This window comes from Misgurnus anguillicaudatus, chromosome 19 (assembly GCF_027580225.2).
Source record: "Misgurnus anguillicaudatus chromosome 19, ASM2758022v2, whole genome shotgun sequence".
NCBI classification, from domain to species: domain Eukaryota; kingdom Metazoa; phylum Chordata; class Actinopteri; order Cypriniformes; family Cobitidae; genus Misgurnus; species Misgurnus anguillicaudatus.
The window spans coordinates 9,335,907-9,355,425 of record NC_073355.2 but is presented as its reverse complement, the minus strand read 5'-3'; the positions used below and the strand labels follow the sequence as shown (position 1 = coordinate 9,355,425).

General features: G+C 37.4%; 3 protein-coding genes across 11 annotated transcripts in view; 2 read left to right on the top strand and 1 right to left on the bottom strand.

Moving 5' to 3' along the window:
- Positions 1-7,926, bottom strand: part of dnm2a (dynamin 2a) — a 60,684-nt gene extending 52,758 nt beyond the window's left edge. For all 8 annotated transcript variants that reach the window (XM_073856903.1, XM_073856901.1, XM_073856898.1 and 5 more), the window contains exons 1-2: positions 7,771-7,926; positions 7,391-7,657 (exon numbers count right to left, since the gene is read on the bottom strand). In XM_073856903.1, coding sequence (XP_073713004.1) covers positions 7,391-7,551 — 161 coding nt within the window. In that variant the 5' untranslated portion in view covers positions 7,552-7,657; positions 7,771-7,926. The remainder of the gene's footprint in view (positions 1-7,390; positions 7,658-7,770) is intronic.
- Positions 7,927-8,385: 459 nt separating this feature from the next.
- qtrt1 (queuine tRNA-ribosyltransferase 1) lies at positions 8,386-15,793 on the top strand. The gene is made up of 9 exons (XM_055186414.2): positions 8,386-8,716; positions 9,110-9,178; positions 9,485-9,623; positions 9,723-9,917; positions 10,095-10,233; positions 10,321-10,396; positions 15,098-15,207; positions 15,335-15,419; positions 15,495-15,793. Exons 1-9 carry the CDS (start codon positions 8,435-8,437, stop codon positions 15,645-15,647), a joined length of 1,248 nt encoding a protein of 415 aa, XP_055042389.1. The 5' UTR covers positions 8,386-8,434; the 3' UTR covers positions 15,648-15,793.
- A 1,677-nt stretch (positions 15,794-17,470) lies between these two features.
- Positions 17,471-19,519, top strand: part of kcnt2b (potassium sodium-activated channel subfamily T member 2b) — a 140,258-nt gene continuing 138,209 nt past the window's right edge. The window contains exon 1 of one of the 2 annotated variants that reach the window (XM_055186398.2): positions 17,471-18,112. In XM_055186398.2, the coding sequence (XP_055042373.2) occupies positions 18,024-18,112 (89 nt within the window). In that variant the 5' untranslated portion in view covers positions 17,471-18,023. The remainder of the gene's footprint in view (positions 18,113-19,519) is intronic. The other variant, XM_055186402.2, reaches the window with a different exon arrangement.

Sequence of the window (19,519 nt, the reverse complement as noted above, 5' to 3'; positions counted from 1 at the left end):
GCCTTCAGGACACTTGCAATACACGACACAATTCGCCGCTATTTTATAACGCTTTGGCTGGCTTTCAAAGGCTGTAAACAGGTGGTCACAAATTACACGCCCGTTGTAAACTCCAACCAACACTTTGAAAACACGAAATTCTGGATCGAAATGACAATGAATAAATAGGAGTAAAGGAAGTCGGGATGCCTTTTGTTTTGGGTAAAGTAAACTAACCCTTTCGTTCTAAGAAACAGAGAAAGTGAGTTGCATTTTGACAAACAACTTTGACATTACAGGGAGAACATAAACTAAAGTGTAAGATACGCCGTTTATTTTACACTGACCTTTGGAAGTCACACCTCCAACTATAGTAATACCATTTCTTACATGAACAATATGTACCTGATCAAAATACCATGTTATTACCATCTGATAACATCACTGTACCATGGTACTGCCACATGACGTGTTTGCAAGAGTTTGCACCAGTTCACACTGCATGTTACCGTCACTTATGCAACAAGATAGCATTCACAAAATGTTTTCAACTTCCTTTTTCTCAATAAATTTCTTGGCCTTCTCTGTCTGCTCTTCATCACTGTTCAGCCCATCTTCCTGCTCCATTAAAACGGTTTGCTACTCCTCCCATAGTGAATACAGCCACTGAATAACTGCCCCTCCTAAAGCAGACGTCAACGCCAGATAGCGAAAGTCACGCAGAACAATGACATCAGCCCCACAATAAACAACCAAGAGAAAGACTTCTTGCATTTCAGGGCTGTGGTTGGTTCAGCCAGTTTTACCCACCAATCCAGCGAAAGATCCTGTAAATCTAGTTCTGCGAGATGAAATCAGACCAACAATCTGAATGTCATCGTAAAGCATTAACCAGAGACGCAGATGGACTTGGCTAATTAATATGTGTAACTTACTAATGTACACTGAGCTCAGATTGTGTCCGTGAAATGAATAGCGCTTTTGTTTGTTAATTCCCAGCTGTCTAAATGTTAACACGGTGGATAAAAGCTGAGCAGAAGGTTAAAGCACTAGAGCGTGTTAATGCACTAAGGTATCATTGTGCTGATGTGTCTTTTTTTAATTATATTTAAACAGGCGTTGTTTATTTGCATTTAACTGATGGGGCAGATCAGTGGCTTTTTATTCAAATGTGGTGGTCATGTGCATGCTTTGAAACCACAAACTTTTTGTCTTCCTGTCTAGCGACACAAAAAGAGATGCATGATGCCTTCTGGGCCAATGATTTTTTTTGGTGCAAACTGAGACATTATTAGTTAAGAAAAAAATCACAAAAAGTGATTTTGAGATGCTATGCAGAGTATAATGCATGTCCATTTTGGTGCATTCAGGCAAGAGATGTGTCCTATTACTGTTAAGCCTATGTTAAGAAACTCAGGCACCATGTCTACTGTAAGTACAGTAAACAAAGTTAAACCCATCATAGAGTTCAAGCTTTGGGTAAGCTCATGAGACACCCAATTCAAATAACAACATACAGTGCTTTTCAGGTACCAGCACACTTTTCCCAGAACTAAAAACTAATAAACAATGATGAATTAAAGGGATAGTTCACCCAAAAATTTAAAATCATCATTTACTCATCCTCAAGTTGTCAATGAAAATATTTTGACTTTTACAGTTGGAAAAATAATACTATTGAAGTTAATGGTGCCCCAGATCTACTTTCTTACAAATATTCCTTAAAATATGTACTTTGTATTCAGCAGAACAAAGAAATTTATACATGTATGGGTCAACTTGCGCTTTCCACTATAAGTAGGGATGGGACGATTTCTGGTTTCACGATTAACCACGATAAAATGTCCTGATGGTTAGTATAATCGTTTAAAATTTAATTAGCATTAGAACTGTGTTTAATTACCGTGATTTAGAAAACTCGCTGTAAATCCTGTCCAGCCAGAATCAGTTTGACGCAGGCGCGCACATGCAGCATAGTTTTTTGCACAATGCGGCATTTAAGGGATAATGTATCGTATTCATTCACGGTAAACTTATTAGACAGATTAATTTCTTTTTTTACCACAGAAATAATTTCAAAAATTAAACTTGTTCAAATGTTTTCAGTGTGTGTATCAGTTCTTTTTGAACATTTCCATCTCATTTTAACAAAACCATGATAACTTTGGTCACTATAATCATGATATGAAATTTTCATTCCGTCCCATTCCTAGCGACAAGATTTTCATTTTTGAAAATATCCCCTTAAGTTTACTGAACTAACATGGTAGCATAAAAACATTTTCGATATCAATGTAATGCGAGTTCCAACAGTCACACTTTCTTAACATAACCTAGCCAATCACATTTTATAAAACTAAAGCTGACTTGGAAATTTCCACAACACTGAAAACATACTTTAAAGTTCCCTGATATCTATAGGATTATCCTGGCTGTGGGTACATTGTCCACCTTTTCCTCGAATGCGGAAATAAGTGATGTGACGTATTTCCTTTCGACTTCCGGTTCAATAGCCAGCCGGTAGAAAACAGTGTAGTGGGAGCACGCATAAAACATGATTTAAACAGATAATATTTACTACACCTGCCATGTATGAACCAGTGTGAGGATGAAATTAAGAAGTGGCTTGATATATGAAGATATGATCGGAGGTGACGGGTCTTCAATGCGCAAATATAAAAGCACATAGACATCCTAGTCTTTACAATGGGAAAGTCAATCGAGTGTTTGTACATGAAATTTACCAACACTTTGTGTTTTTAACTTTTGAGGGGCTGGTTTAAAATGTCACAACTGTTCCTCTGGTGTGAATTTTTTTTAAACTGCAATTTTTAATGGACTTGTGTATGGCAACACATTGAGCTTCACGCGGTTTGACACAGTCAGCAGTATCTTTCTTATTCAACACATTGTAAGTTACTTGAACAAACCATAATAAACATATTAAACTACTACATGTATTGAGTATTGTTTTCGTTTTATGAAAATATTATTACATGGCTTCTTACGCACTAGGTGGAGACATGAGCTTATGAAATTATTTGCTTACTTTTTAAAGTATTTGGTTTTTCATTTAAAACATAACAAAAGTATGAGCAAACACATTACAAACTATTATAAACATTAACTAAGCAGATTATGTTGTATATATTCTGTACTGTAATTGCATTTTTGTAATAATATATAGTACTAGCAGAATAAATAAATCAGCATATTTTATCAGCATAATATTAGATGTATTTAAACAATTATTGTATTTATGGTTTACTGGTAGTTTCTATGAAAGGTTTTACTGGATGGATTTGTAAATACAGATCATGAGTGCATGTGCGCCTCATACACATTCAGTTCTTGTGCATGGGGTTAAAACAAATGTTTTGTAGAGATTTACTGCGTTCGTATTAGCTATTATGGCAACCCCTAACTGTACAAATTATGTCGGCCTTCCTGGATTTCAAAACATTAAACAGCCAGTCAAAATGGCACACTTGTGTCCTTCGTAATAGACTACCATTAGCTGTAGCACTGTAAAAATGACTCATTGAATTTAATCATTTTTTTAAGGTAAGTGGTTGCAAACAATCAGTTTATTTAAGCTACATTCAAACAAAAAAGATTAGTAAAGTAAAATAAAATATAAAACTTTTGTTTAAATGTAGCCTAAATAAACCGACCGTTTGCAACCACTCACCTCAAAAACAAATACTAAATTCAAAGAATCATTTTTTTCAGTGAGTGGCTCACCGCAAGTCATAAACTGGAAAGCTCAAAGATGGCGGCGCCCACATTTACGTCAAGAAACAGGTGGATATTAAGGACAATGAAGACAAATGTAAAGTGTCCTTGAGGAAAAGCAGCCACTATAAGGTAAACATGTGGGTGTGACATGCCAAACAATGTCAAACAATGATTCAGCCTTTCAAAAACACCAGCATCATAAAAGCATAACAAAAACAAAGAACCTGCAATGCAACCTTCAACTGACTGCCTTCATAATACAATATCTCAGACAAACACACTATACATGAAATACTTCAAAAGCTGGATATGGCGAGAAACTACTAAAAACGTCATTGCCTTAAGCCCTGCCCTCCAAATCATGTCAATAAAAGTTTAATTTATTTTACGCCAGTGAGGTCCCACATTAAAACCAAGACACATCATGGAGCAGAATAATGTCAATAAGAGACATACATAATACATAAAAAAAATATAATGCATAAAACAGCTAAACAGACCTGAGTGGGTTTCGCAGCACTTACTAATCACTGCAGATAGAAGTGAAGGTTAGCCATAGTGGTCGACCGATATGAAATTGTTAATGGCCAATGCCGAGATAGCAATGTGGTCGACTGCTCGATATGAGGCAGATATAACAGAAATGTAATTACAGTTAACGAGAGACAAACAGACAATTGGTGATTGGTAAATAAACATTTGTTTTGCATTATATTTATAAATATAATTTTAAGTACTTTAAAGGTGCAGTGTGTAATTTTTAGAAGGATTTCTTGACAGAAATGGAATATAATGTACAAAACTATATTATCAGGGGTGTATAAAGATCTTTCATAATGAAATGTTATCTGTTTATCACCTTAAAATGAGACGATTTTATCTACATAAACCGAGGGTCCACTTACATGGAAGATGCCATTTTGTGCCGCCATGTTTCTACAGAAGCTCTTAACAGACAAACTTTTTTACTAAAGGTGCAGTGTGTAAATTTTAGTGGCATCTAGTGGTGAGGTTGCGAATTGCAACCAACAGCTCAGTCCACTGCCCAACCCTTGCTTTTGAAATGCATAAAAAAGCTACGGTAGCCACCACCGGACAAACATTTCATCGTCGAAGACAACTTAGTAAAAAGGTTTGTCCGTTAAGGGCTTCTATAGAAACATGGCGGCACAAAATGGCGACTTCCATGTAAGAGGACCCTCTGTGTATGTAGATTAAAACGTCTCTTTCTCAGGTTATAAAAACATAACAGTTCATTTTAAAAGGTCTTTATACACCACTGATAATATAGTTTTGTATATTATTTTGCATTTCTTTCAAGAGATCCTTCTAAAAATTACACACTGCACCTTTAAGTTGTTTCCAACAATGACATGTTTGTCTGGTGTCGGCTACTGTAGCTTCTCTAAGCATTTCAAAAGCAAAGGGTGAGCTGTGAACTGAGCTGTTGGTTGCAGTTTGCAACGTCACCACTAGATGCCGCTAAAATTTACACACTGCACCTTTAAGTAAATTTAATGCACAGAAAGATTTATCGGTCAATGCCAATAATTAAATTCCAAATATCGCCCAATATTGGTTGGCCAGAGAGGAAAGCTACTTTAACATGTTACTAAAAACTATATAGTGCAAATTAATACAAAATAAAATCATTTAGCTGTACTATTTCACTGTTAGTCATGTTATCATTTTTTTAAATCAAAACTGAGTTTGTTGTGTGTGGGGTGCAGATAATAATAAATTACAAATGACTGTGACGGACTCTTTACAACGCTGTTCATCAAAAAATGACGGAGATTGAAAAAGACTATCGCAACCTCTGGTGTGTGTGCGCATGTGTGTGAATGATCACTTATGATTCATAGTACACTTATTTTGTGCTTTAACAGTTGACTTCAAATGTAACATTTACAGCATTTTAGCTAAGAACTAATTAAATTCATCATCTGATAAATGGCTATTTAAATTTTTGATTTTGAGTTTGTTTGCGCCCTCCAAAATGTTTTTAGCACCAGACGCCACTGGTTGACAGATAAGAGTTTGTGAGTGTCTGACTGTGAAACCATAAGTTTCACAGGGTGGCAGATAGCTGATATAACGCAAATATAGACATGCAACAACAACACCACCACATAAGAGACACAATACCGCAGTCAAACAAATAACATATGTGCTCAAATAACCGCTTGGTCAACATATCGATCATTATATAGCTTCACTGATCAAAGAAAATGAATGCATTCAAAAGCTCTCAAGGGACATATACAATTATTTATGCCTGAGGAATAGCAACAAATTTCAGGCAATTATTCTGACTCACTCTCTGCACTGCTTAACATCAATTCATTTAAATTCGACAGGGGTGAGATCAGTCATACAAAGAAGAATGCTAGAGGAAATGAATGCAGGCCTCAAAATGACCAGATGTAAAGTATTGACAATCCACTTCTGCCCGAGTCTGATTTCCTCTCCCTATCTGCAGCTTTAAATGAGATTGAACAGCAGGTCTGGTTCATATAATCTATCATTGCCTGTTGTTTGAAACAGGTGTGGCAGTGACCTATGAATACTGCAAAACAGGTGGTTACACCAACCTTTACCTATATTCAACAAAAAACAAGGTCAAGCGGAACAGGCTGACTCTGACTGTATACATTACATTTAAGTCAGATTTGTTTTTAGAAACTAACTATAAACAGAGCACAGTCATTTAAAATTAATACTCCACACTATTTCTATAATCTCTGCATACTTGTCTTTAATAAGTTAAGTATGCAATGCTAAGAAGTTGTATTATTTATGGGTGAATATTATGAAACCTGTCAAGAACACATCCAGGTGTTATATCATCCCGAACATATTTTGTGACGGCACATTTCCCTCACAATTCTTTATTATTAGGCCACCACACAAAAAGCTTTGTTTCTGTGAAAATAAAGGCATGAAACTTTATTACAGAATTTTTTTTTTAAATGTGCTAATTAGCATTTTGTTTGTTTGACAAGGTTATATGAGGCCTGGACATATTTTCGTGAGATTTACAATTGCACTTTAATACTGTATCGTGGTATTGTAGTGTTGTGTAAGGGTACAATATTTCTGTATCGTGGTATTCTTAGAAGCACTTTTGTAGTAACATATAACTAACAATAATATACTAATCATCACATTAATATATACTATTTATTATCCTCTGAGTGCATGACGTCAATGTTCAGAAAAGAGTCAGTGTCACGCGATACCTGCACATTACCGCCCAGAACAAGGAAATAATTTCATGGCTTCTAACATAAACACAGTTAGAAAAGTGAATTTACTTTTCATTTTGTATCATTTAAAAGCTTTTAGAGACACCGAAACTATACAACTTCGTCTGTGTGAACCATACCGCCAACTTCCCTATTTTGCGCTCTGCCTTTACTTACGCCCATTTCATTTCAAAGGACGGCAGACAGCGTCCACTTACGCCAAATACGTAACTCGCGTTTGTGAATGACACCAAATCCAAGTGAATCGATCGACGAGCGAGTATACAAACGCAACTGTAATATAGTAACAAAAGAGTTGACAATTTCCCTGTCAGGTGAATATGCAGTTAAACGTAGCGAACAGAGATCAGTAAATGATTAAGTTACTGACGTAAACGAGAAACACAACAACCAATTGAACCAACCTGCCGACGAAATTTTCCAGCACGGAGCTTTTTCCGGCGCTCTGTCCTCCCACCACGGCTATCTGCGGCAGATCTAAGTTACAGCTTTGGCCGATTGAACTGAAAGCATCCTGAAGTTTATTGATCAGGGGGATCAATTCCTCCATCCCCCGGTTGCCCATGGTTTCTGGCCGTCTCTCAGCGCACAGGAACGGGCTCACAGCAGCAGGGCGCTCGGGTTACTTAACAACTGTTCAGTTTCCACCTTTCAGACACTTTCACTTTAGTCTGTCAAAGACAAATCATGAATTAAACGTTAAGAAACGGTCAGATATCGCGTAATAAAGCGCTTGCATTAATATTCGTATAGTAAACTGCGGTTCAATCAGACGTAAACTCACAAAACAAAACTTCTCGCTATCATCCGGTCAGGCGACATCCGACCTCCACCGGTGACGCGAGTCCCGCCTCCTGTCAACCGATGTAGTCGGATCTGATTGGTCTTCATGAGCGATTCCGGGTGTGCTTTTACTTTTGATTGGCCAGGCTTCGTTTTAGCTGCAAATTAGTGGTATTGATGGCGCCGCAAAAATTGACGTCAAAGTACCGCGAGAGCCATCGAGAAATCAAAAGGGAGAAATTAGCTTTCAAATCGCTCTCGCGGAACTGTGACGTCATCCAGCTGTCGGTTCATGTGGCGCCGTATGAAGTCGAACAAGTCTGTAAAACAAGCCTTTTTTATTTTCAGTTTGAACTGCAAAGCTAGAATTCAAATACTATTATATTATAAATAATTTTATCTTATAATAATTTTAATACACACGTATTCAATAAGTAAATTATGCTATTATAAATAATAATAATAATACATTGCACTTTTATTTTCAAAAGACATGGTTGAGGGCTCTAATATAGTTGCCTCTTATCAGAAGAACTTGACCAAACATTTAAGGACAATCCATACAATTACAAAAATTTAGCTTTAATTATGGTTATAATCTTGAGTCAGAAGAGACTCTTGAGCCACTTCCTGCCTGGTGTCGTTCACTACAAACACTTTTCAAAATGGCTGCGCCCATAGAAATAAGCACACATGATTGTAAGAGCAGTATGGCATCAGTAAAAACTTTATCTTCTGCCGTTCCTCTTGTTTTTCGTATCGTGGCCGAGTGTCCCGTCAGCAAAGCGCGAGCTTCTACTCTTATTCTACCCCACAGCACTGTCAGTACCCCGGTATTTATGCCGGTGGGCACCCAGGGTACCATGAAGGGGATCACTGTAGACCAGCTGGAAGATCTGGACTGTCACATATGCCTGGGCAACACGTACCACTTGGGTATGAGACCGGTATGTGGCCATGAATGATGAAGAAATGAATGAGATCAATGCATTATGTTTAAAACTTTGTCCCACGTAAAAAAAATATATATAATGTAGTATTCATGCAGCTCATTTGCAACGCAAAGGTAGTTGGTTCGATCACAGGGACACAGTTATAGATTGAATGCCATGTAAATCGCTTTAGATCGAACTTATTGAATGCATAAGTTATTTACTATAGTAAACTGTAGATAATAGAAGTGTACTGTTGAATAATGTAGTACTTTATGTATACTAAAGTTTTCTGTAGTATATACTACGGTGAATTGATGAATTGCAGTAAAATTTTAATACAGTTTACTATAGTAAATACTAAAGTATACTATAGTATTTTACATGGATATCTATGTGTTCAAACAGGGTCCTGAGTTAATAGAGAAAGCCAAAGGATTGCATGGATTTATGAACTGGAAAAGAAATCTTTTAACGGTAAGCATGCACAACAACAAAAATGTCTTTGTGACAATTACCCATGGTTTTACTATAGTAACCATATTTGAACTATAGTATTGGTATTAAAAATGGACAATTGTCTCAGTACAGTAGCCATATATTATCTATAATGTGTAGTACAATATGGTAAAAAAGGTACAATCCAGAGCAGGCTACTGTAGTAATTTTAAATAGTATTTTTTGTTATTTAGTTGGTATGGTTTCTCCACCAGCTGGTGGGGTTGTACATCATAGTCTAATTTTACCCAAATTTTGTGTTTTACTCCTCATTTCTATTTCTAGGACAGCGGAGGGTTCCAGATGGTGTCTCTAGTCGAACTTTCTGAAGTAACAGAGGAGGGGGTCACGTTTCGTTCCCCGTATGATGGCAAAGAAATCCTGCTTACCCCTGAGCAATCCATTGCCATACAGAACAGCTTGGGTACGACGCCTGTTGCAGATCATTATCTCAGAATGTATAATGATGCTTAGTCGAGACTTTATATCCCCAGTGGACTGTAATTCTCTGCATTGTGTGCAGGTTCGGATATTATGATGCAACTGGATGATGTGGTCAGCAGTACTGTGAAAGGGCCACGGGTGGAAGAGGCGATGCACCGCTCGGTGCGCTGGCTGGACCGCTGCATCGCAGCAAATAAAAATCCAGACAGACAGAATTTGTTTGCCATTATACAAGGGGGACTTGATGCAAAACTACGCAAGGCTTGTTTAGATGGTGTGCACAGCATGTCATTATTTAACATCATCTATTCATTTCTATGGAATTAATATAGTCTATTTTTGTAAAGTGGTATTAGAGCTACACCACGGTATATAGCAATTAACTTACTGTCTTTATTGCAAATTCATGAATTATTCATTTTAAGATTTTACTTTTTCTCTCTTCCAACAGAAATGACAAAGCGTGATGTGCCAGGCTTTGCCATTGGTGGTTTAAGTGGGGGAGAGGAGAAGGATGATTTTTGGAAGATGGTCACTTTAAGCACAGACCACCTGCCCAGAGAAAAGCCCCGTTACCTCATGGGAGTGGGGTAAGGCCAACTTGATTTGGTGCTTGTACTGTTTACTCTGTTTTTTTTTTTATGGATGTTTATTGTTTTTTTTTATTTGTCTTATAGCTATGCAGTGGACCTGGTGGTCTGCGTTGCCTTGGGCTGTGATATGTTTGACTGTGTTTTCCCGACTCGTACAGCAGTAAGTGATAGATTTCTCTGGTTGGGGCACTATATAGAATATTCACAGTATGTTTTGCTGCTGATATAAAATTCATTAAAATGGTGAATAATTATAATATGCTTTTAATTTGGCCAATAGGTTTTTGGCATTAAAGGGGTGGTTCACCCAAAAGGGAAAATTTCCCCATCATTCACTCACACTCAAGCCATCCTATCTGTATATGATTATCTTTGTTTGGACGAACACAATCTGAGTTATGTTGGAGGGTGTCATGCTGTGCCGGGCTTTGTAGTGGTAGTAAATGGTGCTTCTAGTTTAAACTCCAAAAAAAGTCCATCCATCCTCACAGAAGTAATCCACAACGCTCCCAAGGGGTTAATAAAGGCCTTCTGAGTCAGTGAATCAGTGCGATTTTGTTAGAAAATATAAATATTTAAAACTTACAAATGAAAATAACTAGCTTCTGGTAATGACTGATGCAAATTCACAAGAGAGTGCGCTTTAAGCGTAGGATGTAGCATACGAGATGTAGTGGTGTACTGACGAATGCGGAAGCACAGAAAGCAAAACAAAAGCCATTCAGGAAATAGAAATCCTAAACCTGGATTTAAAAGAAAATGTCAGAGGATTTCGCTATTAGACAAAGAGAATGTTGAGTTTTTTCCCAGCCATATCTGTTTGAATTGGAGTTCGTCACTACGCCATGCGTCTTGTACACTACGTTCTACGTCATATAGAGACAGAGCGCAGTTATGCAAATTTGAAAAACACGCCCACCGGGGGAAATTCAATCCAACCGTCTCCATTGACTTTGTATTGCGAGAGGCCGCCTCCTTGTCATTTCTGGCTTATAACAAAAAACTGAATAATGCCTAAAAGCTGCTGTGTGACAATATGTACAGCTAACAAGCCAAAGAACCCAGAAATAAGTTTTTATAAGCTGTCGAGCCGTAAAACCCAGTTTTTAAGGAGAATAAAGTGGATCGCCGACTACGTTTCCCCCTAGTGGACGCAGTTCTACTAATAGAAGTACTATGAAAAGTTGCCTGTATCCATTTTTGTGTCTTTAAACGCTAGTTTTTTGGGGTCGACAGCTTACAAAAACTTATTTACAGATTAAACTTAAAAACAGAATAATACCTTAAAGCTGCTGTGTGACAAGGTGTACATCTAACAAGCAAAAAAACCAAAAACGTTTTTATAAGCTGTCGACTTCAAAAAACGAGCGTTTAAAGACACAGAAATGGAAACAGGCAACTTTTCATAGTACTCCTATTAGTAAAACTGCGTCCAATAGGGGGAAACGCAGTCGGCGATCCACTTTATTCTCCTTAAAGACTGGGTTTTACGGCTCAACAGCTTATAAAAACTTATTTCTGGGTTCTTTGGCTAGTTAGCTGTACATATTGTCACACAGCAGCTTTTAGGCATTATTCAGTTTTTTGTTATAAGCCAGAAATGACAAGGAGGCGGCCTTTTGCAATACAAAGTCAATGGAGACTGTTGGATCGCTTTCCCCCCGGTGGGCGTGGTTTTCAGGTTGTGACGCGCTGCGCTCTGTCTCTATGCTGGAAATGCAGTGTGAATTACTTCTGTGAAGGATGAATGGACTTTTTTGAGCTTTAAATCAGAAGCACCATTTACTACCACTATAAAGCTTGGAACAGCCAGGACATTTTCTAATATAACTCAGATTTTGTTTGTCTAAAAAAGATAATAATCTCGGATGGCTTGAGGGTGAGTAAATCATGGGATAATGTTTGTTTTGGGGTGAACTATCCCTTATGTAAGATTTTTGCATCAAAATATCCAATAACTACTAGCACAGTGTTATGTTTTTTGTTCACATCCAGAGAGTTCAGTTTTAAAAAGCATTGTGTTCCTCTCCACAAGGTCACCTTTCAATTGTGTCATGTCTGATTTATCCTCAGTTTCCACTTTTACAGCAGTAGAAATCATTGATGTGTCATAGTATCATGAGAGTGATCAAAAAGCAGTACTAGTGAGTAGCTCTCACGAGATGTCATACGATGATCGATCTGGGCAGCCCTACGATTTGTGGGTCCGGTCTGAATAATTTTCAATTGACCTAAAATGTTATATTTGATGTTCAAAACGAAATTGTTAGTCATAGATGTTACAGTATGAGTCCAAATTCGTGTTAACACAGCGCAGAATTAAGGGCCCTATTTTAACGATCTAAGCGCATTGTCTAAAGCGCACAGCGCAACGTCTAAATGGGCGTGTCCGAATCCACTTTTGCTAATTTAACGACGGGAAAAATGGTTTCTGCGCCGAGCGCATGGTCGGAAAGGGTTGGTCCTATTATAATAGGAGTATTTTGGGCGTAACATGCAATAAACCAATGAGAGTCTCAGCTCTCATCTCCTTTAAAAGCCTGTTGCTGTTGCTGGCGCTATGTCTAATCCCTATTTAGATAACGGAGTGAAAAACTAAGCGGAGGAAGAAGATCCCCAGTTTAAGATTAATGTTAAATAATTGTGTTGTTTTTCACTTGTATTGAAATTGTTCTTTTTTTATAAAAACCTTTAAAAATCGTTTTCTTTTAGTCATGGAAGTAAAAAAGCAGGTTTTTAATTGCTTTAAATGTGTGGCTATCCAATATCATCAAAACATAATTTACAAGTATGTAAGATAAGGTTTGTACTCTAAAAATACTTTATTTGTAACAAACAGGAGATAAAGAATTTACAAACGGCTCTCCTCACGTTTCAGCACTTTGGACAGCGTTTTTTTAACAAAGAGTTTTTTTAAGCATTACTTAAAACTTTTTCTCATCTCACCATATCCACAGGTACAGAGTCATCATTACAATAAATCCATGAGGTATAGCATTAAAAAAAAAACATTTAAAAACAGATGCATTTGTTTAAAGCAAAGAATTTATTTACTTACCAGGCTGCAGGTGAAGCAGCTCATTGCGCCTTCTAACGTCTCATATTAGTCCTCATTTATGTCCAAGAGACTCAATAATAATCTTTTACATTCAATCCTTTAATCTTTCATATTTAAAAGCATTTTTGTGCTGCTGCGCATTCATGTACTTTGTAATAAGCAAACCCCGCGTTGTCCTCCCGTTTATAGGCGCATATTACTAATGCGCTCTTTAAATAACATAAAACACATTGCGTCATTGACTTTAAACTTTAGAGCAGGTTTTTGTTGGTCAATGGCGTAGTCTATTTTAGTTGCCTCAAAATAGCAACGCGCCAACAATGCGCCTGAACACACCTCGTTTTCAGACCAGAACGCCCATGGGCGCAAAAGGGGGCGCAAATGCATTTGCTATTTAAGCAACGCGGCGCTAAACGTGAAAATTAGGGTGGAACTAGCGAAAGACACTTGCGTCGCGCATTGCACTGCATTGCGCCGGGTGTAAGATAGAGCCCTAAGTGTTCAAACTTACAATCTAAAATTATTTTTCACATTATGTATTGACAGTACAAATCTTATTGTGAGGTAATGATGTAAAATGATGATAGACTGTACAGTACCAAACTCTACTCTATTAGTAAGTGTCTTATTGCTGTACAATACTACTTGATGTGCATTATATCGTCCGTGGGAAGACGCACTGATTACAGTCTACACACTAATCTTGTGATCCATATAATAGCATACGATTATTGAAGAGTTACGAATCAAAACAACTCACCCGTCGCGTAAAACACAAGCAAGATCAGCATCTCTGTCTAGTTAAATGTTGTCGTGAAGCTCATGCAACATCGATATTGATCCTCATTCTTTTTCTTATCTTGTTCCAAACTCTTCTTGGGTCGTTTGGTTGGCCCGTACGCTTACGGGAGCTGTCTTTGCTGACACAACCAGTGACAGACGGTAAAGAGTAACCTTAGTCCATAAACAAGCGTGCAGCCCGACAGGCGCTAACGCATACTTCCGCATTTGTACACGATGCTTTTTAAATCAGTAAAGGCGGTAACAAAGGGTCACGTGGATATTAAAGCAACACTATGTAGTTTTTTTACCTTTAAATAATGTCTCTAAAATTATTTCAGTGATAGAACAACTTTTAACTGGACAAATTGTACTGTTGCTGCAACCTGAGCAGCCTCCTAGCTGCTACAAGCACATTCTGAAAGTGGCGGTGGAGGGTAGAGCACACAGCCCCGCCCCTCCCCCTGCCTGCAGAAGAGTGTCTGATACCAGGCACTGTTGCGCTTTTCAACCACATGGGGGAGCTGTAAGTCATTTTTACATGGAAACTACATAGTGTTGCTTTAACGTCATTGACAGGAGACTGCACTGCCCCGTGTCAATGTTTTGAATGGCAATTTTCTCACGGTTTACAAGTTGTTGAAAACATTACAGATATTGATAGTAATCAGTTGGACAGGATATATGGCACTGGCCTAGTTGTTTTTGGATGTTTTACTGCAAATATCTTACAAATTGCACCTTTAAGGGGTTATAAAAACAAAACAGTTCATTTTATAAGCTCTTTATCCACCACTGATAATATAGTTATGTATATTATATTGCATTTCTGTCAACAGATCCTTCAAAAAGTTACACACTGCACCTTTAAGTGCTTTTGCACAATTTTGACCTGGTAAAATTAACCCCATACCTTTAAGACTTCATTGTTGATTGACATTATCCATTAATGATCCCATTGATGCTTGTGAGCACTCTTAGTATTGTGTTAGTTTAAATGACATTAATTTCGGCCTGTTTCAGAGATTTGGCTCAGCTTTGGTTCCCTGGGGATCTCTGCAGCTCAAACAAAAGCAATATGCTAAAGACTTCCAGCCCATTGATCCTGACTGCCAGTGTCCCACCTGCAGAAGGTATTGGAATGCTGTACATAAACTATTAGTTCACCAATAAATGTTATCATTTACTCACCTTAATATCGTTCCAGGACTGGCATAAAGCTAAAAACATGATTGTTTTCTTTGCTTAAAAATCTGACAGACACAGTCGGGCTTATCTTCACGCCCTGTTCAAGAGTGACACTGCAGCCATGCATCACATTACCATCCATAACATCTCCTACCAGGTATTACCACACAGGTTTACATTTTGCTTAAAGTATTTATTGTTGTGATTTCATTTACTTCTGTTCGCACTTTAGCTCACCCTCATGCGATCGGTACGTCAGAGCATCATCGAGAAGAGGTTTCCTGAGTTTGTGAAAGCGTTTATGAAGAGGATGTTCTCATCCAGTGAACAGTACCCTTCCTGGGCCGTAGAGGCGCTACAATCTGTAAACATCACTGTCGACTAAGTGGGTTAAGGTTGTAAAGGATGATTTTACAAGAAGCTTGCCTTTAATAGGATTTATTTTTGTGGGGGTTTTATGCATTTTGTTATTATAATGTAAACTTTTTTACCTTCTTATTTTTGTTTTGTAAATAAAATATTTTATTCATACTTTATTATTTTAACTACACTCACCAAAACCAAAAACATGCTGTTTTAATGTCTGTACCTTTAAATGCAAATGCTTTGAAATGGCCCCCACAGTCACCAGATCTCAACCCAATAGAGCATCTTTGGGATGTGGTGGAACGGGAGCTTCGTGCCCTGGATGTGCATCCCACAAATCTCCATCAACTGCAAGATGCTATCCTATCAATATGGGCCAACATTTCTAAAGAATGCTTTCAGCACCTTGTTGAATCAATGCCACGTAGAATTAAGGCAGTTCTGAAGGCGAAAGGGGGTCAAACACAGTATTAGTATGGTGTTCCTAATAATCCTTTAGGTGAGTGTATTAATGAATGCAGTAAAACTGTGGCACTTGCAGATGTTTTTTGCAGCTGTATGTATCACGTCATGTTAAATCAGATCTAGTGACTTTATTAAAGTCTAAACTTCATATCAGATTTTTCTAGAAGAACTACAGCAAACTAAATCTGCCAAAGTGTGTTGCCCAAGACATTTATTTCTTAAGGCGACATTCACGCTGTTACAAAAATTGTGATGTGATTGTTCAGGCCACACGTGGAGTCTCATGTTCGCACGAGCGTGTTTAGTACAAGCAGCTTCATGCCTTGCATCTTTAGGAGTGTTTCATTACCAAAATACTACAATTGAAATGAACAATTGAAACAAAACCTGCAAATAATTCAACACATGCAGGTGTTGCTTTAAAATGACTATTGCAGTTATGGGGTTTCATTGGCATTCTGCAGCTTAAAGGGATAGTTCACCCAAAATGTAAATTTTGTCAACATTTACTGTATTTAGTCTAATATACAAATATATATATATATATATTGAGGAATGTTTGTAACCAAACCCCATTCACTTCAATAGCATTATTTTGCTAACTATGGAAGTTAATGGGTCTCACGATCGGATTGGTTACAAACATTTCTCAAAATATCTTCCTTAGTGTTCATCAGAACAAAGAAGTTTGTAACAACATGAGAGTGGGGAAATGATGACAGAATTTTCATTTTTTGGTTGAACTATCCCTTTAAGCCATGATCTGGGTCACTCTTGATATTAAACCGTTCAAGTGTGCTGTGAAAACCTGTAAAGGTTGAGTTTGAGGTTATATTAAACTTTCCAGCACCTGACTACAAATGATTTATTAGGCTTTAATATAAATCCACCAGGGGGCAGAACATCAGTGTATTGTATAGATAACTGACAGCATGAGCTCTGCACTGAATTGGTTTCAGTCGAATGAGAGAAATTGAATGTGACAACACAATTAATTTGACTCCAGCATGGAAATGTGACTTTTTTATTTTGATCACATTATTATGCTAAGCGCGTGTGTGTTTTCCCTCTGCCTTACTGAATAATCCATGTCAAAACTGCAACAGGTGCTGGTTCATTACTTTCAGACTGCTAGACTAGTCTAATAGCATTCATATTAAATATTGCAATTATGCAGATGTTATGGTGCTTATGAGCAAATCCATCGTATTGCCTTTTAATTCTGGAATAAGGGGGATCATTTCAATACGCTATATTTGGCGACTTTTGCTTTTGATCAATTATAGATGTGATGAAAATATTTTTATGATCAAGTACTTTGCCTGACATACCCACATCAGTGTTTAATGATTATGCATTTTACGCACAAACGCAGATGCATAACGCATTATGGGAACCAATCAACATACAGTAACGTTCTCTATAGGTTCTTCTGTAACCATAAGTGAACATTATACCGTTCTCTGAACCAAAATGGGTTTACTTGGTAAATGCAGCAGACGACATTTTTAAAGGCGGGATGCAACTAGATGGGTTACAAATGAACTTACCCACCCCTCAAATGCCACATCACTTCTGAAGACTAACACAGCGCGTGCAGCACATCAATCCAGTACAATGGTGAAATAATACCGCATGGCAGCAATAGCTGGCAACTGTTACAGCTGATGTGAAACACCAAGAAAAGCACTAGGACGTGTTGGGCTCAGGATGTCCAGGCGATGTGTTTCACATCTGTGTTTTGACAGCAGGCACCAGTTGCACACTCGCTCCTGTGATCGGGATCTCTCCTCTCTGTGTGCTATCACTGAGTGATGATGACAACACTTCATACATGTGCGCAACCTGAAATAATGCCATCGGAGGGATAAACGAGGGGGAAAGGTGTTTTGAATTTTTATTACGCGGTGATTTGGGCTCGGTGTTGACTATGGTGGAGCTGGAGAAGGAGGTTCTGCCGCTGCCACCGCGGTACCGGTTCCGAGACCTGTTGCTCGGGGACTGGCAGACAGACGACAGGTAGACAATTATAACTATTCATTCACACATGCTGCTGTTTTTATACAGTATGTGCTGTACAAATTAAAGTAACTACATATGTGAAAGAATTGCTGATTACATGTAGTATGTGCATTATTCTTAGTACTGGCAATAGCATTAGCAAAATTAGTATTGTTGGTAATTGCAATAATATGAGTATTAGTATGTGCATTGTTATATACTGGCATTAACATGAGAATCTGCAGTAGCTAAATTAGTATAATTAGTAATTGCAATAACATAGTAATGTCAGCAGGATATGAGTACTACCAAAATTACTATTATTAGTCATTGCAATAGTATGAGTAGAGTATTAGTATGTGCATTATTATATACTGGCAATAGGACGAGTACTACAGTAGCTAAATTAGTAACTGCAATAGTATGTGGTTAAATAGTATTGTCAACTCGTTATGAGTACTACCAAAATAACTATTATTAGTCATTGCAATAGGATGAGTATTAGTATGCGCATTATTGTATACTGGCAATAGCATGAGTACTACAGTAGCTGAAGGGGTATAATTGGTAATTGCAATAGTATGTGGTTTATTAGTAGTGTTAGCTCGCTATGAGTACAACCAAAATTACTATTATTAGTCATTGCAACAATAGGAGTATTAGTATGTGCATTATTATATACTGGCAATAGCACGAGTACTACAGTAGCTAAATTAGTATAATTAGTAAGTGCAATAGTATGTGGTTTATTAGTAGTGTAAGCTCGCTATGAGTAGGCTTCTACCAAAATTACTATTATTAATCATTGCAACAGTATGAGTATTAGTATATGCATTATTATATACTGGCAATAGGACGAGTACTACAGTAGCTAAATTAGAAACTGCAATAGTATGTGGTTTATTTGTATTGTCAACTCGCTATGAGTACTACCAAAATTACTAGTATTAGTCATTGCAATAGGATGAGTATTAGTATGTGCATTATTATATACTGGCAATAGCATGAGTACTACAGTAGCTGAAATAGTATAATTGGTAATTGCAATAGTATGTGGTTTATTAGTAGTGTAAGCTCGCTATGAGTACTACCAAAATTACTATTATTAGTCATTGCAACAGTATGAGTATTAGAATATGCATTTTATATACTGGCAATAGGACGAGTACTACAGTAGCTAAATTAGTAACTGCAATAGTATGTGGTTTATTAGTATTGTCAACTCGCTATGAGTACTACCAAAATTACTATTATTAGTCATTGCAGTAGGATGAGTATTAGTATGCGCATTATTATATACTGGCAATAGCATGAGTACTACAGTAGCTAAATTAATATAATTAGTAATTGCAATAGTATGTGGTTTATTAGTAGTGTCAGCAAGCTATGAGTACTACCAAAATTCGTATTATTAGTCATTGCAAT

Excerpts from the sequence above, each read along its gene's own strand:
- qtrt1 (XM_055186414.2), top strand. The coding sequence starts at position 8,435 with ATGGCTGCGCCCATAGAAATAAGCACACATGATTGTAAGAGCAGTATG. Across the intron at positions 8,717-9,109 it reads ACCACTTGGGTATGAGACCG|GGTCCTGAGTTAATAGAGAA; the intron begins GTATGTGGCCAT and ends GTGTTCAAACAG. Across the intron at positions 9,624-9,722 it reads TGCCATACAGAACAGCTTGG|GTTCGGATATTATGATGCAA; the intron begins GTACGACGCCTG and ends CATTGTGTGCAG.